The sequence below is a fragment of the Calonectris borealis genome, chromosome 3, assembly GCF_964195595.1.
Source record: "Calonectris borealis chromosome 3, bCalBor7.hap1.2, whole genome shotgun sequence".
NCBI lineage: Eukaryota > Metazoa > Chordata > Aves > Procellariiformes > Procellariidae > Calonectris > Calonectris borealis.
In genome coordinates, this window is record NC_134314.1 from 28596278 (window position 1) to 28616474 (window position 20197).

The 20197-nt window shown below is 40.0% G+C and overlaps 1 protein-coding gene across 2 annotated transcripts in view; it reads right to left on the bottom strand.

The window, feature by feature from the left end:
- Positions 1-19948, bottom strand: part of DST (dystonin) — a 313438-nt gene extending 293490 nt beyond the window's left edge. For both annotated transcript variants that reach the window (XM_075145250.1, XM_075145248.1), the window contains exons 1-3: positions 19735-19948; positions 19266-19300; positions 5059-5247 (exon numbers count right to left, since the gene is read on the bottom strand). In XM_075145250.1, coding sequence (XP_075001351.1) covers positions 5059-5247; positions 19266-19300; positions 19735-19915 — 405 coding nt within the window. In that variant the 5' untranslated portion in view covers positions 19916-19948. The remainder of the gene's footprint in view (positions 1-5058; positions 5248-19265; positions 19301-19734) is intronic.
- Positions 19949-20197: the final 249 nt, after the last annotated feature.

Sequence of the window (20197 nt, forward strand, 5' to 3'; positions counted from 1 at the left end):
AAAGCAAAAAATGCAGTCCTTGTTTCCCTTTTTATATTCATTCACATGTTCCCTGCATTTCTTCATTGTGGCTGTGCTCAAATTATCCTAAGGGAGGATACGCGCGCGCGTGTGCGTGTACACTCTCATGTGCGTGCAGAGTCTCGTAGCTGACAGCTTTGTCATACGTTTTGAGAACATTAATGTAATGTTAATAAAAATGCTGAAGGTGAAAGATGATATGATAATGTTTTGCCATATTTGCTGCTAAATGTGATTCTCAGGAGATACAATCCAACACAAGCAGATGTCTCCAAAAGAAAGAAGCTATGAATGCAATCTATAGATTAAATAGCTAATACTTGGAATTAACCATGGTATTGGAAAACTAGGAAATAACACCAAGAGTAAGAATAAATGGAAATTAACAAAATGAAATGGCAATTATTTAATGAGACATATAAAAAACTCCTAAAAAGCCCTGTAGAACAACTTCATCCATATGAAAAATTTAATCTCAAGTAAGCTAAGTGTCAACTAATACCCAGACTTCTTCTATAAATGATTTGGTATCAGATGTTTAAAAAACCTCTTAAGTGTTTTTCTTTCAGAATTGTAATACTGTTTTTCTCATAAGTTTTAAGGCTTAAACACGTAAAAGCAAAAACCAGGATAACTGAATAAGACCATGGATGGGACAGCTCATGGGTTTACATGCATTAGCAACTGATTAACTTTGCTTTCAAGCTTGCATCACCAGAGTCTTTACAGTGCAAGCTTCACTTCAGTCATGGGAGTAGTCTCAGTGGAGCCAAACGAAGCGGCTCACATCAGTAGATTTTTTTACATGTGTCCTCCCAGACATCTGACCTTCCTCTCGGTTCCCGTGTAGTGACTTGTAGCAATGCTGTATCCTCCCCTAAGGAGCTAAATTGCTTCAGCAAAGAGCAGTCTTTAAATAATTAGAAACAGGTTCATTAGGAGACACTGAGGGATACCTACAAGCAGCAGTACTTCTGAGATCATCCTGAATAATCATTATTTGTCACCAGTTTATTTTTTGTGGGTTACTTCAGAGATACTTTTTTTTTTTAACACTATTCAGTAGATAATCACCTCAATATATGCTGTCGCTACAGTGCTGGGGCAAAATAGATCAGTAAGTTTGGATGTGTAAAGTACAAGGCTTTTAAGTAGAAACAGGGATTTCACAGCTGAAAGTGAAGGAACCAGGTTTATTTATGCCCCAATCTCTGTAGTCTTATCTGCCACACATCTTACAGTGATCCTGTTACAATAAACACAAGTGCAAATTTTGGTACTCCATCTCATGATCTTAAATAATCCTTGGTGGCTGCATGAGTCAGGCAATTTAGGAGCCCTTCAAACTATTTAACAATGGAGATGTCAAAAGAGACTGCTTTGACAGCATCTCTTTTCAACTATGTGTTTAGACACAGAGGTGAAATTAGAATTTGGCAGACTGTATGTCTAACTGACCCCACAGCTCAGGAGCCAGATATGTTTACACAAACTCAAGACCATCTTTTGGTTCCAGGCCAGCACAGGAAAAAAACCTATTGATAATTTGCAGAGTTTTATACTTTTGCTTCAGAGCAGACCACTATTTAAAATATAGATAATATTTGCAAAATGCTTGTAATAAAACCCCGAATTTAAAATTTGCCCTGGAGAATTATTGCTAGACAGTAGCGAGCTCACAACAGGAGACTTTTGCTCATCCCTCCACACCTTCAGAAAATTTAACTACCCATACAGAATCAGCTACCCGATTCTTGAAGGAGTGATATGTAGCACTCCTTTGACTTTCATGAAGTCATGCTAATTTAAAGAGCATGGTTCTGTTTCTTCTCAAGAGTTCTCCATTGTGTTCAAAAATTCAAAGCACGCTTCAGTAATAGGTATCTGTACTCTCATCGGTGTGAAGTTGATGTAAAACTGTCACCTATGGAGAATGTCAGCACAAATAATACAGCTGCCAATGAGAGGGTGACGTACAGGGTACAAGATAAAACAACGTGCCATAAAAGGGGTAAGCTACACACCGTTATGTTGATCTTGCACTGCAGTAAGATGAATAAAATAAAGTGAAAATGGCTATGAACTCTGTCTGGTAAGGATCAGTATTAGGATGAAATGTATTTAATGTCTTCATTAATGACCTGGAAGGTGTAAAAAAAATGAAATTTTCAGAGAAAACTAATGTTCTATTTCTGCAAACATCTGCTCATGTAGATTTTCAAGGGGAGCAATTATTGTCTTCAGCGGGATTACTCCCATACACACAGTTACATCTAATTTAGTTCTGACAAGATCAGGGACTGGAAGGATCTCAGACTGCTATGCAGGAAGTGAGAAATAATCCAAGCAAACTCAGATAATTATAGTTGTGGCTAGGAAACTGCAAGACAAGATTTAGATGCAACAAAACCAACCAAATACAAAATAGTCTAAATTAGCAGGAACGAGAAAGCCTAGCATCTGAACATCCAACAAAACTTTTAATGAAACATTTGAAAAGTCTTAATACAGCAACAAAACAAGCTAACATATTTTAGGACTGATTACGCAAAAATTTCCTGGAGCAAAGAAAAATCTTTCCATAAGGCTGTTTTAGAGTTACCTTGGAAATACCATTCTCTCCTGTCAGAAAATAGGAAAAATAGGGACAAAAAAGCACGAGCAGGAAAAAAGCAACAGAATTGATCAGAAGGAGAACTGTTTTATGAGAAGAAATTATGTCTTCTAGTTAGCAGACATCATACATCATTATTTTCAAGATATGACTAAGCAGGATATGGCCATAGCTGCTTACAAATATTTCCACAGTGTAAACATCAAGACAACATATGATTTATTTAAAGTGGTTCAAGTGGGCAGAGCTAGGAATAACAGGAAAAAATAACGGAAAGAAATTATGCAGACTAACAAGAGCATTTCTGGCACTGAATCATGTAAAACTGTACAAAGATAAAGGCCAAAAGTCTCATCTTTGAGACGTTGAGACTAAGTGGAACAAAGCTGCGACAAACTGCAGGATGGACGACATTGTGACTGCGTGGAACTTCACAACGCTGCAGTGATTTGTCATGGCATGAACCTTACTCACCCTGTCACCATGGTGTTAATAATACATTCAGAATAACTTACAACGTCCATGAGAAATGAAATTGGTGACTTATGTTTTCTGGATCGTAGGCTAATAAAGATAATGATTTATTCTTTTTTGTAGAAATGTGAGTTCATCGAGGCTGTAGAACAGAAGGCTATCAAAAGAACTATATAACGTTGCATAAAAGATATACTGCAAAAGCAATTTCAAGATAGTGACATAATGGTGACAGCACTGAGAGAAGTTTTCTCTAAATCTGGGATTTATTACTGTTTCAGTGGTAGGTCTTGTCAGACACAGCATAGACTCATGAAATGATAGGAAAATGAAGTTACATAGTAACACTGCGCATTTTCTGTTCTTATACTTTTTTTTCTTTGCTGGTCCTGAAGTCCCTGTGTTACTGAGTTTGGGGAAAAGCAGGGCTTGCTTAGCTTCACTAATCCATCCTCCAAAGCCTGTTTTGCTGCTTACACCATTTCCACAGTTTTAGCTCTTTGATTCAGCACCACTGATGCTCTTTTTCCCATGTTGGTAATCAGTGGCAGTTGGTAATAGTCTCAGCAATTACAGGCAGGCTTACCCTGGGCACAGGCCTACCATGGAAAAAATTAAGAACAATCAAACAAAAAAGGGAATCGAAAAAACAGGCGTGGAATGGAAAATAATAGAGGAGATGATGGAAGAGATGAAGGAAGGACAACAAAGTGGAGAAAGTACCAGAAGCAAGCAATGAACAGAGGAGAGCCTGGTGAGAGGCTGGAGACCTAGCAAGGATGACAGAGTAGTCTAGAGAGCAAGATAGGATGGGAGTGAAAGGGAGATGGTTCAGAAGAAAGGAAGAGCAGATCCTTTAAGAAGAGCAGAAGACGAATCCATCAGATCAAATTAAACCACAGGAACAGCAGCAAAGTAAAATAAATAATAAGTAGAAGCGTGAGAGAACAGAGGAAATTGGGGAATAGTGAAGTGAAAGCAGAGAAGCGAAATGTGTCAGCGAAAAGGTAGAAATTCTGGCAGTTGTTGGCAGCTCTGGCTTTTTTTTCTTTGCACAAGTTTCTTGCTGTCTCAGGCAATGTACTTCCACTAGGGAATATTCTTTCTCAAACCAACTTCAGAGCTCACTGATAATTCTTGGTCCTCAATTAACACAAACCTAGGAAGGTTCAGTTTGGTTGGAGCAACCTCAAGATAATCTTTTTTAGGGTATGCTCAATAGTTACCTTTTTAATAATACTGGCTAACAGGAGTAGTTCAAGCCCCTTAACATTGGCACAGATAGGTTAGTCAGCAAATGCATCAAAGCAATGAGCTCTCATTAAAAAGAGAAATGTCTGCAGGAAGTATCTTCAGGCACATTTACATTAGGAACTGTGTAAGTGTTTCAATGAACTGTCATATTTCCTCACTAAAAGTAGGTTATCAATATTAAAAGAACTATGTGTAGATCAAGCTGAGGAGCAAAGAATGATAAGATTTGATAGAAGTTTTGTTCAGCAGAAAGATTGTAAATACTGTATAAAGCAGAAGAGACCTCAAAATTGTATCTAGTAATGAGATTTAATATAAATTTGGTTCAGTACATAGGATCTTTGATAAATCTGAGTGAGGAATTTCAGTAACATACACATGTGCTATAAAAGCCTGTTAAGTAATACCACTATAAAACTGTCAAATGAAATATTTTATTTGAATATTGACTATAGACTCAATATTAAATAAAAATCAAAATTCAAAAACCTTTCTTCAGAAGTAGATTTTTTTTAGAGTTATGCATCAACATTAAATACAGTCTAACAAACTTATATCTACATTCGCTGAACATGAGAACTGAAAAGGTTTTTAAATTGAGAAACAGAATATGGAGGGCCCAAAAATTAGAATTATATTATATGCCTTTATAATATACTTAGAGTGCTATTTATCCCTAAAGGTAGAATACTTACAGGTTTTCGAGTTGGGGTAACTTGAACAGAATGATAAAATTCTGGTTGAACTCGGCTGCTTTTCTTGATTTTTCTTTTTCTTACAGAAGTTTCCTGCTCACTTAGGTGGTGAGCTTCCACTATAGGTTGTGTTTCCTCAAGGCGAGGTGCTACACGTCTTCTCGCATGACGAGGACTTGATCTAAAGCCCTATAACAGAAAAAGCAATCATCGTGTTTCACATCTCCCAGAATGGAGCCATGTAACAACAGAAAAATCATACCGGATCTTAAAAACGACTTGAGGTAGAAGCATGCTCATCTTAAATTAATATAATGTCCATATATACTGCATGTAACAATAAAGAGATGTTGCCAAGTGCTGTTAATATCACATTTGTTTTGTATTTCTCAATTATATGTGTTATTGACACAGCTAGTAGCAGTAATTCCTGTTGCTTTTCTTTATAAGCTCACACTTTTAGTTATTTATAACTAAATAGTTCTAATTTAAAATTTATAATTAAAATTTTCCAGGTTAATTTTTGGCCTCATGAGAAATTGTTTTAGGGAGCGTGAGCTGAAAAGGTGCATTTTTTCCTGAGAATGAAAGTGAAGAAAAATTGGTAGCTGGCAACACTTAATTATGACTAATGGTTCTTGTTAAGAGTTCTGATGCTGCTAGATTTGGGGGGAGACCTTACCATTTGGAATAAAATAATTAAGACAGAGTACTGTCTTTTGCTGTCATCTGAGAAATACATGTATATTTGGCCAAATTAATAAACTCAGGAAAAGCTGCCCTTCGCAAATGCTTTTTAAAGGTTTGCTGTGAAAACCTCTGAGCATCATCCAGAATGTCTCATAGCCTTACAGAATTTCATTCCTTTAACGGCAACACATATAAGGCTAGCCCTGTATTGCTACCTGCAGAGCATTTACAATGAGTATTCTCTCATTTGACTGAGTCCCCTCATCAGCATGCACGATGTGTCATTTGTACTGAATACAATGTTGGTTGATATTAAACTTGGCCAGGTCGTAAATAAGAGTTTCATTCACTTAGTCACATCAGCTTTCACAATAAGTGAGCCAAATCTATGTCCTTAGTGACAGTCTGCAGTTTAAGAACTACATTCCCTTTCTAAACCAAGAATACATGCAACAATTCCTAATTTTCTACCTTCTTTTTTCTTCTGGTAAAATATCTCTGCTGAAGTCCTTATGCGACAAACCCAGCACTCAGAAATGGCTGATCCATATAAAGAATCAAACTTCTGCAAGGTGAGTTTTTAGCTAAAACTGCAGAAATCTATGCTGTGATTCTAAATATCCTGAGTTCCTGCCAGCTGAAAACTAGTGGGAGCAATACATTTCCGTATAAACCTGCTGTTCTTTTTTCCCCCTTCCCTTACCTTTTGGTTTTGGTTTTTGTGTTTTGTTTTGCCTTTTTTTGTCGTTGCTGTTTTGTTTTAATTAGGAAATCAGCATAGAAAAGTTATGCTAAAATTTTGTTATGTTGGTAAATTGAAGCAATCAAAATCAGATGTATGGCTCTGTGTGAATTGGATTTACTCCTCTAATGTTCATGAGACTGCAAGGGAAGAGAGCTGCAGTCTGTTCTGGGCACTCAGGGAGACAGAAAGCTATTTTCATTATTTAAAGGTGTGCTCCATTAAGTAAATATAGCCCTAAATAGCCAAAACATACAAACATATATTTACATACACATGCTAGTAATTGCTACAGATACACATCGCATGCAACAGATGATGTGAAAAGGTTGAAGTGCCAAGGTGAAGTATCAGGAGAAGTAACTTCCAGGTAGCAACCTTCTATTCCTGGACACTGGACAGGAGGGACAGGAATAGAGCCCAACTCTACTTAGTCCATCTGGGAGGTTCATGTATGCGGAGCATCAGGGCTATGAAATACATATGATGGAAAGATACAGCCAAAATTTCCTGAACCCTTTTTTATATTCTGTCCTATTCTACTGAAGCAGCAGAGTCGTTCAGACTACAGGTAGGGCCAGACTTTGACTCCCTGTGTCTTAATGGAAGCAGGACCCTGTCCGTATCAACCAACGCAAGCAGCATAGTGGAAGCCGCTGCAGGCAGCAGACCTGCACAGATTTAGAAAGACCTCTAGACGTTCAAAGATGTAAATCTGTGAGATACTCTGCCACACTATTGCAGTGGGAAAACTTATTGCCCCATTTTCTTTCTACACTGTAAATAGCTAACAGATACTTAAAACATATCATTCAATGTGATACTGTTCAGGATGACAGGGGAAAATACAATACAGGGAGCCTACTATCATAGAGCTTACTTCTTGCGGAAATTTTCTTTTAAAAAAATGTTAGTGGGCATCAGGGATTATTCCATAGTAAAATAAAATACTCCTTAAGAGACCAAAATACCCAGCAAATCTGTTCTGAGTTCTGAAATCAGAAGACATGTTCTAAATGTTGAATGCATTATGATTCATTTAGAGATGATAGTTACTGGCCGAAGCCTGGTTGTGTACCCTGTGCTGCAGCTGCTCCCCCACCACACTCGCATCCCCACTGCTGGATAAAACTCTTTGGGAAAGCATGTTTATGTAACAGAAGAATTTGGTAGAAGCTAAGCAGCTCTAAAAGTGCTTAGAGACGCATGCCAAATAGGGATTTAAGGATGTGGGTCTCTCTCACTGAGTGACTTCACCTGAAAATACTTCAAGGTTTACTGATTGAGTCTTATGCTTCAATATGAAAAAGTCACTTGTGACTTCCAGAAAAGTCTGTTTATAGACTGTACTTCTCCTTTGTATTTTATATATTTTTTTCTTTTGCTGTTTATTACTAGCAAGAAAATGGGATCTTTATCTCTTTAAGAGCTCATCTGCTTCTGTTTGCTGAAGCTTATTCTTCACTTGAAGTCATAATCTGCCTGCAGTATCCCAAATGGTTGCTCTGGGGAGGATTACAGTGCAATAAAGGCAGAGGATCATGATTTCAGGTGGAAAATTAATTCCACATCAACAAAGATAATGTTACGAGTGCAGAGTCCTCAGACCAAAACCCAAAATGCTTACTCATTCCTGCAAGAAGATTTTGCCAGAGCAAAAACCCAAATGTGGAAAATTTCAAAATTTGGTAGTCAAAAATGAAGACAGTAGTCAAAAGCGATGTAACATATGGGAGCTGCCACTCCTATGCTCAATGCAAGACTAGAATGACGAGTGATTCCTTCTCAACAGTGAAATGAACAGGCGCTCCTTGTGTCATCTGTGTTATTTATCCTTCAGCTGAACCCAAAATTGAAAACATGTCATACTATTACAGCAATCAAAACAAAAAAATATGAAAATGATGCAAATCATAGAATCATAGAATTGAATATCTGTTTGGTAAAGAGAGCGCTATTTTAGATGTTAAGCCAGCGCTCACAGGAGAGCAGGAAAGTATTACAAAATATTCAAGGCCACACAGTACACCACCTGAGACCGAATCGCTGAGCAAACGCTAGATTTTAAAATCATGCTGGCAATACAATGAGGTTGCTATAACACCATTAAGCAATTTGTAGCTTCCGGAATCATGTGAATGCTGTGTCACTGGACAGTGACAAACCTTTTCTTGTTCTTTGCATTGAGAGTTGCTCATTCCCTACTGCCTGACTCATTTTTATGCCTGTACAATTTTGACACAAGGCAAACTGAACAAATAAGACTTCAAATATATATTTTTAGAAAATCTGTTTTCTTCTAAGTACTAAAATAACTGCACAAAGAGCACAAAATTTACACTACAAAGTATTTTTCCTTAAAGAAACAACTCAGATGACCACCAGAACCAGTTTTAGGTATCACAGAGAAAGACGAGGCAAACTGGGATTATCTTCTCTCCAAAACCATCCATGCACATCCTCCTCGTTAGTCTGTTTGAATCCATGAAGACTGATCTTCCTAATCATCCTCTACAGCCAGTGGGAATAGAGAGGTGCCTCTGGAGGCCAGTGCAGAGCCAAAGCCTAGTTCACCCACTCCCAAGGGAGATTTTCTGTCTTTGGAAGGAGGCTGGGGAGATCAGCCTCTTTCAGCTGAAATTCATTTGTGTGAATTAATCCTTTTATGTCTTCTCTAAAAGTGTTTTTTTCTGGAATGAAGTGTGGTAATATTGAGAGGACCTGTTGTGTCTATCTTTACACCCAAACCAACGATGAATGTTGCAAGCCTGGGTGCTGCGTGCCAGAGCGCACAACCCAGTGGTTGTGTAAAATTACTTCCATGGTAAGAGGTTCTTTAAAAAAGTATCTTCTTATCCAGCCAAATTTTAACTTTAACCTCTGATTAAGTGACTGATTTCTTGTGTACAGAAAGGCAGTGTGGGATTCCTCTGACCAAGCTCAGCAGACCTCCCCGCCCTGGGTTCCCTGTCGAGCCACTGACGTCAGCAGGTCAGATGAACCGTTCCCTAACGGTTTCTCTCCATTGGCCGTAAAGGGAGCCCAAGATGACTATTTCACTCATAGACATCTATACTGTCAGTATCCAAAATCAGATAGGATGGATCAGACCCATGATGACTAGGTTTTGGTCTGCCTTCAATACAGTATTCATCATTCCATATATATTTTATCATCGGATTTCCTCTTATTTTCCTTCTTCTACATGAAACAATTCCAGTGTCTTCCATCACTTTTTTTTTGGTGAGAGTTTTACATGTCCTTATTCACAGACATCACTCTTGCTGGATCCCTACAATTCAGCACAGTACTCTTATAAATTTCTATTACTGATATGTATAATAGTATAGCATGTTTTTCCGTTCTGTTTAAATATTTTCCATCCCATCTTTTCTGATCAGGCTACACACCTGAAAGAGATCTTCACTGAATTGTCAAGAGTAATTCAAAAGGCCCATTCTGGAGACCATAAACTTAAAAATTAATAAAGTGGATAAATGACTTTTCTCTGTAATATACCCAGCCTTGCATTTATGAACATCATGTGTGTTCATTTGCCCCATTCTTCAGAATTTCTTCAGTATGGCCTGGTGTTTGATAACCAAGTATATGATACCCTGCAATCCTTGTTATGTTTTTGTCTATTCCTATTCCTAGCCCATTTATTAATATAAAAACCAGGATTTTGGAACTTCCTAAAAAACTTGTCTAACTTTTGCTTTTTTTATTTACAGATGAGAACATTTTGGATAATGTGTTGAACTTTTTTCTTTCACTTCCTTAGTTTTTCTGTATTTCTTTTTAATTCTTTGTCTGATACTTTAATAGCACCATATGAATACATCAGTGCTATCCCATGTGTGCATTATTGCTTAGTGACATGAATCTTTGACTCCTCCATTCTTTCAATGTGTGATTGTATTAATTCACCAGATCCTTTTCCTCTCCATTCTAGTTTCTACTATCCCTACTGCCTTCATCATACATTATCTATTATTTTTTATGCTTGATAAGAAACCATATTCATTCTTCATTTTTTCCAGTGTGTAAGTATTTTATTAAGTAGAATATATTGGGTGTGGGAATTATAATCTTGGAATCCAACCTTTCCAGCCAGTATGTGTTTTCAGAGTCACTAAACATTAACTTCAAGAGAAGTGAGAGTACGTTATCTGATGTCCAGCTGAAGTCAACAGAAATCTTTGCATTAACTTCAGTGGACACTGGACTGCAGCCCAATTTACCTTCTGGCAGAACTTCAGTACACGACAGAAAAAGCCCTAGCTAGCATTAAGCCACAATTCAGCACACTAGGAGGAATGACAACAGAACTCAACTGTGTTTGCAACAGCCCTTACAAATACTCGAGTGCCATAGACTAAATGCACTTTTGCAGCTGTACTAATGAATATCAAAGCCAAAAGAAGCTCAGATAGGATATCCAACTTCGTGTGCTTGCTTTTAAGGTTTTTGACGGTGGTGTATGCATGAGAATTGTCCTCTATTACCATTGTCAATTAATGGCCTCAAGAAACAGTCTTTGACTTGTCAGTTACTGCCTGTTTAAAGCTTGGAAATTTTCATGTGTATGCAACCTACAACATTTTAGGGCCTGGAGACATTAGTATGCAGAGTATCAAAATGGTTCTCAAGGTGCCAGGGTTCTCAGCTGTTTTGCAGACAGGCTGAAATAGAATTAAACCCTATAGTTGAAGTACCTAGTTGTGTGAACCTGGGGTTTAGATGTGAATTTAGAATACAGTTTTTAGTAACCCATACTGTATTATAATGTGTTTGTTTTTTCCTATCATAAGGTTAGGATTCCTATCAAAGCAGGTAAGCTGTAACACTAGGAAAAGCTGATGATGTGTAAGCAAATAGTCAAATAGCATCCCCAGTCATGCTTCAAGATACCCTTTAAATACTCTTTATTGTCTAAATCTATAAACCACAGAAGCTGGCCTGTTCTCCAAGCAATCCTATAATTCTTCGACAAGAAGGCTTGCAACGCTCCACAGCCACCTTGCCTTTGTGATGTCTTGTCCCAGTTCCTTCCCTGTTACCTCAGGGCACCGCAAGCCAACAGTGGGAACGGAACAATTATTTAAGAACAAAAATAAAACAGACTACTGCTTGATCAGTAGTCTGCATGGGAAAGTTTAATTTAGAATATACTAGCACATTCCCCAAGCATGTCCCTCTTCCACCCCTGCTTCCTCCGTTTTCCATCTCATCACTTCTCTTCAGCTGGGGCAGTGTACGGTATACATCAAGAATCTGCCATGAGGCATTAACTTTAAATATTAAAAATACAGTAAGAAGGAGAGTAAGAAATAACACACAGATTGCTAAACCACTGCCCAACATCTAGTACAAAGAAATTATTCTCCTCCATCCAGTGTGCTTGTTTGAAATGCAAACTGGTAAGAGAATTTATGCCACCACACCATGGGAAGATGGGTCTGCACTTTGTTAAGCATAAAATAGATGCATAGCTGATGGGACAATTAACAGGCATATATTAAAAAAGATACCTATGGTGGAATTCAGATATCTATTAAGATACCTAGATTCAGATACCAACAACATATCTGAATGGGTCTCTCCTTCAGGAGCTGGTAGTCAAAGCTCCCGTTATAGCCAATGAGAAATTTAGTCAATCCATTGAGTGAGTCTTGAAGAACTGACCAGCTCATCCTGAAGCAGACACGTACACTAGGTCAGCTGAGTAGCTCCACAGACTGTAAACTGTAAATGCTTACAGCGAGCTTATCTTGCTGTGTAAGAAGATGCTGTTTTTGCAAAGTCACTTTCCCATTCCGGCTGCACTTTACGCACAGGAGGGTAGCAGCAGCAGATCAGAAGGGAATGATGCCTTGACCTAGTTGTATCATTTTGTTCTCTCTAGAACAAAGGAGGAGGATAAATATAATGCCTCAATTTGACATGATTATGCATTTCAGTGTAGTTAGTGCTATCGATTTAGATAATCATAAATTAAGTCTTGTAAGAACCATGTTTCACTTCCAGTCTGCTCTACTATTTACCCTGCCATCCTGAAGCCGAGTGCCGTATTTAAGCAGCTGATTGGACAGGGGCAATAAGGACATTGGCACAACTTGCAAGATATGTGTCTTTGCCCAAATGTCAACTGCAGTTAGTTTCTATAGCTGATGTAGTGTTTTCACACTTCAGCCGTAACTCATGTTTCATTCCTGCTGATGAGTCAGGAACAGCAAACCACTGACTCTCCTTGATGCAAGGCAGTAGGGCACAAGGGAGCACAGCAGGGGCTCAGACACTTTGGACAGCAGAAGAACCCAGATAACAGGTACCCAGGCCCGCAGGTGAACTAGAGAAGGAATCGGCTCAAAAACAGCCAGCTTTGCTAGCACTAGGTCAAGATCAGCCATATCAGCTGTGGGCCTGACGACCTGCTCAAGCATCTCTGCACCACAGTGCCAAGTCCTTGCCCAGGGGAGCTGGAGGGGCCCGAGCATGCCCTCCTGAGAGCCTGAGAGCCCTCCGGACCATGGGGGCGTGCTGGGAGGCCGCTGCTCTGGATGGCACCTGCTCACGTTTGACACGGCCAGGCCCAATTAGCCCAGCTCAGCTGAATTGGATCCTGTATGAAAACAGCAAGGTGACTTCACCCTGTGCCCTGCGTGGTTCTTCCATAGCACATCCAAGGTCCCTCTCCTTAAAAAAGTCTGGGAGAGGAAGAGAGTGTGAGTCACGTTCCCATGCCCTAGGAAAACACATGTACCAGCCCAGGAGCAGAAACAGCCCCAGGGGTTGTACTACCCTCTTCATGCAGTGCTTTCTTTCACTTAATAGCCTCAGCCTAAAGTGCTGAGCTGTTTCTGAAGGGGCATCCACAACCTGATCTGTCACCCTAATAATCTAACCACAGTAACTGAGAAATTAGTGTAGATGGTTAAGCTTTTCTGAGCCATATGTGATCTTCGGACCCCTGCACAATCCTTTCTAAGAACAGTTTCTACAGCAGATGTGGTAAGACATGCTCACCACAAGTACGACCTCAGCTATTTTAATTCACAGTTTCAATCTGAGGTTAGTTTCTGCCAAAAACCAGTAGCTAGAAGTTCCCATTCTGTACATGTGTACAACGTGGCTGCTAACAGTCAGATGGCGACAAGCCTTGCTCCACCTGGATCCCCTTGAAACCAGGGCTCTGTTTGCTTGCAAGCAGCTGCTTGTGAGCACCAGGAATGTGCGCTGTAAACAGGCATACAACTGAACTGAAGCTGCAGCCGCATCTAAAACACACATTTCCAGAGATAACAGTTGATACTGAGAGCCTGAATATGTAAATACTTACATGATAGCTAGGAGGTTGTTGACATAACTATATTAATGGGAAACTAAATAGTAAGAACTTCTATTATGTACTGGATCTTTACGCAGTGGTTGTCCCCATCCTGTTAGAGAACTGTGAGGATGTGTTCATTTATAATGCAGGTCCCAATATACAGTGTATCGAGACCATGTCTTACCCATTGATGTGGACGGTGACACAATGTCAGTATTTTATCGGGTGATTGATGGAGCTAGGAGGAGATCCCCTCAGGATATCAATGTTCTGCAGACTGTTGGATGCCAGAATAGAGATGGCATCTATGGCAACCAGATGGCCATAGAAATATAGAGGGCATTTCTACACTACACTGTAGGACAGGGTAAAGGTACCCGAGTTAACTCTGGAGTTAGCTCAGGAACCCAAGTGGTCTTGCTGCAGCAGCTGGGGAATTGCCATCTATTTTGTGATACAATTGCCAAACAGGCTGTTTCTCAGTGTAGACCGATGCTTGCTAGGCTAAAGGCAGCACTGCAGTGAATAAAGCTGACAAACAGTGGTGGACAGATGACATATAGTAAGCAGAGTCTCAGTGGAACCTAGTTTGCCATGTAACAGCTCAGTGTAACATACTCTGTCTGGGCCGCATTATTGGACATGTTATGAAAAATGGATAGAAGGATTTGTCCTTATACAGTGTAACCTGTATTTATAGCTCTCCATTCATTCCTGTACATAAGTGCTTTCATACATCTAAGAAAACAATTTATTTTTGTCTCTGATTTATTTTTCCTTGAACCTGTTCCTTAACTCTTGGACGGATAATGGAAAAACAGTTTAAACATCCTGGGGGGAAAGCACGTCGAACACAAAGGTAAAATATTTTCAGGCTGATTCAGCTCCACAAAGACAAAGAGACATCCTTTGAATAGGTGAATGAGTGTATTTTTCTGGCTAGTCCTGTACATTTCTGTTGCTCCTTGAATGCACTCCCTCCAATCAAACAGAAAACTCAAATTCAGCTCGGAGGGTCTGCTGATTTCTCTTTTCACTGGAGCTGTACATATCTGGAGCAGTTTATAAATAACCCTGCAATGCTCGGGATGAATTATGGTGCAACTCTTCAAAGACTATTCATTATTGTTTTGTAAGATATCTAGAACTGTATTTTTAGGCAACTGTCTCACAATCAGCCTTAGAAGGGGGACGATTATGGCAAAAGTATGCTTAGGGATAAATTTATGAACACTTTTTCTGGACATCAATTGTTGGCAAAGTCAATATATACATTTACTGGAGATTGTTGTACTATAGTTTTGCATCCATTGTACCGTAATGGATGATTTAGCAAATTCATTTGCTCTAAAAAATTGTCATCGGTCTTCGCTGACCTATTTCACTACCAGTCTTGTCACAACAATAGACTGAATATATATAACCCTGTAGTGACTGTTCGGTATACTAAGAAGAACATGTGGGGTCTGCAAAACTCAATCAACCAAATGTTATTCCTTTGCTACAGCTGTGGTTAATATGTGCTGCCAGCCCTCCCAAAGAGTCTTTTCATAAAGTGTCAACTCCTGTTTGCCTTACTGGTGTGTCTAGTCCCACCAGACATGCACCTGGGTTATGTGGAGTCAGAATTTACAGTGGACTGTAAAACTTCTATGGATTTGCTTCCTAATAGGTTTATACCTGTAGGTCTCAGGGGAAGCATTGACAGGAAACTTGCCCAAAATATATGAGTCAAAATTAAATAAATACAAAAAGATACTCCTGATTACCCACTGACGCTGATACCTTCAGTTCCTGAGATCATACTATTTCTAATTTAAAAGGTAAGATAAAGGAAAAATGCAAAGCTCAGAGAAAATTTAATGCAAAAGATTTATAAATCTGGTGATTTTTTTCCCCAATAATATGAAAACCATCAACTACTAGTTTAGCAATTAGCACAATTATCCCTTCACAATCTCATAAAAAACCACCATTTAAAAATCCTGAATGAGAACCTTCCTTTTCAACAATCCTTACGCCCAAATCATGAGATTTTAAGAATTATACCATTTGGATTAATTCCTTCCAGCCTAAGGGCTAGAAGCTCACTTCCTTTTTAATTGAAAGGTAAAAATCTCACATAATCCCATGACTCCAGAGGTTTAGACAGTATGGAAAACTAATCCAGAAAGAAATTTAAATCAGAAGAAGTAGCAACACCAACACATTAAGCAATGCCTTTAAATTGTAAAGTACAGAAGATACTCAAACTTTGTAAAGTATAAGCTGCTAAACATTTAAACGTACCAAGCCCAGGCCCCCAAAGTACTCAGAGAAAATTCCTATACTTCATGAAAAAACAAACTTCTACAGAGAGCACGAGAAGAATTAAGTCAGTAAATCACTGATAACATTCAAAGTTTTGAATATACAAGGAATAACAACAGTTTAAAAAAAACAACATAGTCCCTATGTTGGTAAAACTCTCACTGAGTTATATTGTTACTTTGGTGTGGTTTTGGTTGAGCACAGACACTTCATTCTACAACTGATTCTCAAAAATAAAGAAAGAATAGTGCAAATAGCTACATCAAAGTCTGATTTGTCATGTAAGCAATGAATATTTCTGTTGGAAATTTACTTGTTTTCTTTTTACAGCCATGGCATATCTAGGTCTCCCTCAGATTAGAAACATTAACTATTCTGGGTGCGATTCCTGTGTGACTTCATGGAGTATCTATAGTACCTGGGGGATGGAGGGAATCTTAAGAGCAGTTATAGTCATAATGAACTACAAGGACTGCAATAAAAAAATATATAAAAAATAGACCTGACAAACTTCAGGTGGTAGTAAAGGAATGTTAGTGGGGAGGTAGAGACACCACTGTATTATCTCAAGAAACTCTCACATCTTGCTGGTTAATTTTTCTGTTATGAAGCACCTCTAACAAAGACAGACTTTAACCTACTTTATATTCATAATGATTCATGCAAATTTACCTCCTTTTAAGGCAGGGGTCAAGTGTTTAAGTTGATTCTATAATGAGTAATATCTGCATAGACTTTTGCAGTACAATAATGAGGCATGTTTTGCAGAGACATTCAAAATCAAGACCCACAAAAAGAGACAAACTATTTGTGGATTCAATTCACCAGTGGCATATAAAAATCAGAACAGAAGAGCTGGTAAGGATCATAAATACATTTTCAAATTTAGTATTTACCCTTCCATAGTATGCTCTTGTTTTTTAATGTGAGGTTCAGTACTAAAGAGAAGGAATTAAATAGTTCTCACTGTCTATAGACAAAGGCAATGTAGGCAAGCACCACGAGAGCTGTGGCTCTGGCAAAGAACCTCAACATAAATTTGCTACACATCTATTTTTCCAAATATAAGGCTTTCCTGGCAGGCAGCCAGTCATGCAGGAATTGCCAACCGTTCCGCAGATAGGGCAATTATAATTCTCTGTGCACTGCCACTAGACCACCTGCATCTTCACGTGCGATGTAAGTCAGATTTGGTCCCAGCTCTCAGGAGATGAATGCCAACCCACTGCTATTTACTATCAACCTATTTTTCATTATCATTTATTATCATTAAGAAACACCATTTATAACTGCACCTGACAAACAACTAAGCACAGAGGAAGTTAGCAGGCAGACCTTGTGCTATAGAACTTGGAGTTGAGATGTTACGTTCATTTTGGGGGGGGGGAGGGAATTATGCAAAGCCCATATTTTCATGTATCATGCTTTGCTTTCACCAACATCTTAGTGGAGTTGGAAATGCATAATGTTTTGTGCTGATACAGAACAAGAATGTCAAATTCTGTTTCAGGTAATGCTGCCAATATTTTCATGGGAGTATGCCTGTAATTTGTTATTAATCAATTCAATTAGATTCATTAAAATAAGGTTTTACTTGAAAAAAATTGGAAAATGAAAATTTAATGTCAAATGAGTCATCATTTTCTCCTAAGAATCAAAAGTCTATCATCAGATAACAAAGGGGAAAGCAGCTCCACCACTTACTTAAAAAAGCAGTTTAGACCATTAGCTGTGGGGTTATTCTGTCTAAAGAAAATGTATAAAATTATTAAAGAATATAACAGTTTTTATTGGTTTATTCTAGCACGTTTCAGTAAATGGAAACTTCTAGGAAATATTTTAGATGTGTCTACTTCTAACTGGGTGATATGCAAATAAACACATGCGGGATTAATAAAAATAAATTAGTCATTTTGCAAACTTCCCTTTTAAGAGTTACCGTATAGGATGACATGTATTTCAGAAGGGCATAACACATTAAACTTCATCTTTATCTAGGCTCAAGAATGAGAGAATTTTACATGGAAACCAAGTATTTCACATTGGAGGAACTAAATCATGAAAAAATCTTTGACTTCTGGAGGGACAGGTTTGTTTGTTCACTTTACTGCAGCACTGTTCAGTCAACTCAAAACCAGACTTCATGGTTTAAAGATATGACACTCCCTATGTGATAGTGCGTACAAATTTCAAAATAGTTAGAAGTTTAAAAACTAATTGCCAATACAAACCACGTTGCAAAAATGTATCCCACACACACTTTTGAAAACATTACTCATAATTGCGTAATTTTCTCACCCACAACCGGGTAAGGAAAAATGCAAATAATTTAAAACAAAAGATCATTTTAGTGCAAAACTCTCTCTCAAGGCTTCCAGAGTAGCAGGCGATGGCATGAAGATATGCCTTAAATCAATAGCAGGAAACCAGGCAAGAGAAACATGTAGACTGGAGCTCTACAGGGCAGCATGGAAACAAAGTGGGTGCTAAAACAAGTATTTTTTTCCGTATTTTCCCAGCAATTATGCTCCTCATTCCGAATCCCTAGGAAGTGACTGGGTTTTGTGTTGTACTGTTAGCACTGGTGCGTAAGAGTTTTGATTCTCCTGACCTATGAATACAGAGTCACGAAATGAGGCGCCTGTCAAGCAGGCTTGCAGTCTGGATCCTTCTGGGATCTCCCGTGGCAGCGTCCAAGCCAAGCGGGCAACTTCCCTGACAAGGAGCAAGGCGCAGGTGAGGGCTGGCGGCAGAGCAAGCGAGCGGAAGCTCTGCAGTCACAAAACCTACCAGCTCTGCACGTATTTACCTTGCGGTCAATAACTGGGCTTGGGGTTGCTTTCTGGACAGAGGGAGGTCTGGCACGTACAGCAAGCACAGCTTTTTTTGAAGTGACCAATTACTTTGGAAATTACACAAATCAGCAGGCCGGTTAGGATAATACGAATGAAGAGGTGACGTTTTGTGGGGAAAAAACAAGAAACGAAAGCGGACATTCTGTCTTTCATGCAAAATGAAAAGTTTGCTACGTGATTTCGTTAACAGAACGACACACACGTACTACAACGACATACATGTACTCAGGTAAATAGAACAACTTCTGACCTTGAAATTGCGTGCTAAATAAATTACCTCAGAGCGAAAGTGGTGAGTTCTCATGACAGCATCTGGAAGGGAAGCAGAAAGACACTCAGGCTGCATCCAGCTCCACCTCAGATTCGCTCCGGCTAACGGTTTTATCCAATTGCTCGCCCTTTGGCGCATATTCCTGGTCGGGGTCTGGCTCTCCCGGCGCAGCTGGCAGCTCCGCCCGGCATTTATATTTAATTCACCGGGAAGAAGTTGAGCATAAAGTTCTGCTGCACTTGAGAGCCCGGGGAGGGCTGGGGGGGTTTCCCAGCCCCTCGCCTCCCTGCCGCCGGCCGAGGTTTCGCTAAGGGATGGGTGGAGACAAGGCTGCCGCAGTCCTGGGCTCGGCTTGAATTTTCTTTAAAGCCTTTGCCCGGCTGAACCGAGGCAGAGCGGCCCTCCGCCGGCAGAAACCGCGGGATGGGCCGGGGGCACCCCCCCTCCGCCCTCGGGGACGAGCAGCATCTCTTACCTCGGCTCCTTGAGCGACCCGAAAAGACGGATTTGATGGGATGCCTCCCTTTCTGGAGCCTGCGGTGCCAGCAGCAGAAGAATAAAATCGTGGCGATGGTCCCCAGCAGCAGCAGGAGCAAGAAGAGGGCGCACTGGATGCTGTAGGGTCTCAGCAGGACCAGGAAAGCCGCGGCAATCATGGCTCAAGCGCCCGGCTGCCCCTGTGCGTGCGCGGGTCTGCGGCGAGCGGCGGGGGGCCGGGCAGCGCCGGGCAGCCTCTCCCCCCGGCAGCGGGGCGGGCATCGCCGCCGGCACCGCGCTGCTGGAGCCGGCGGCCGGGCGGGAGGCGGTGGCGCGGGGGAGGAGGCGGAGGAGGAGGCGGGCGAGAAGGAGGAGGAGCGGGATGAAATTCAGGCCGTGACTCAGCAGCCGCCGCGGCAGCGACGGTTGCGGCGGGGCTTCCCGCTCCGCGCCCGCGCGGC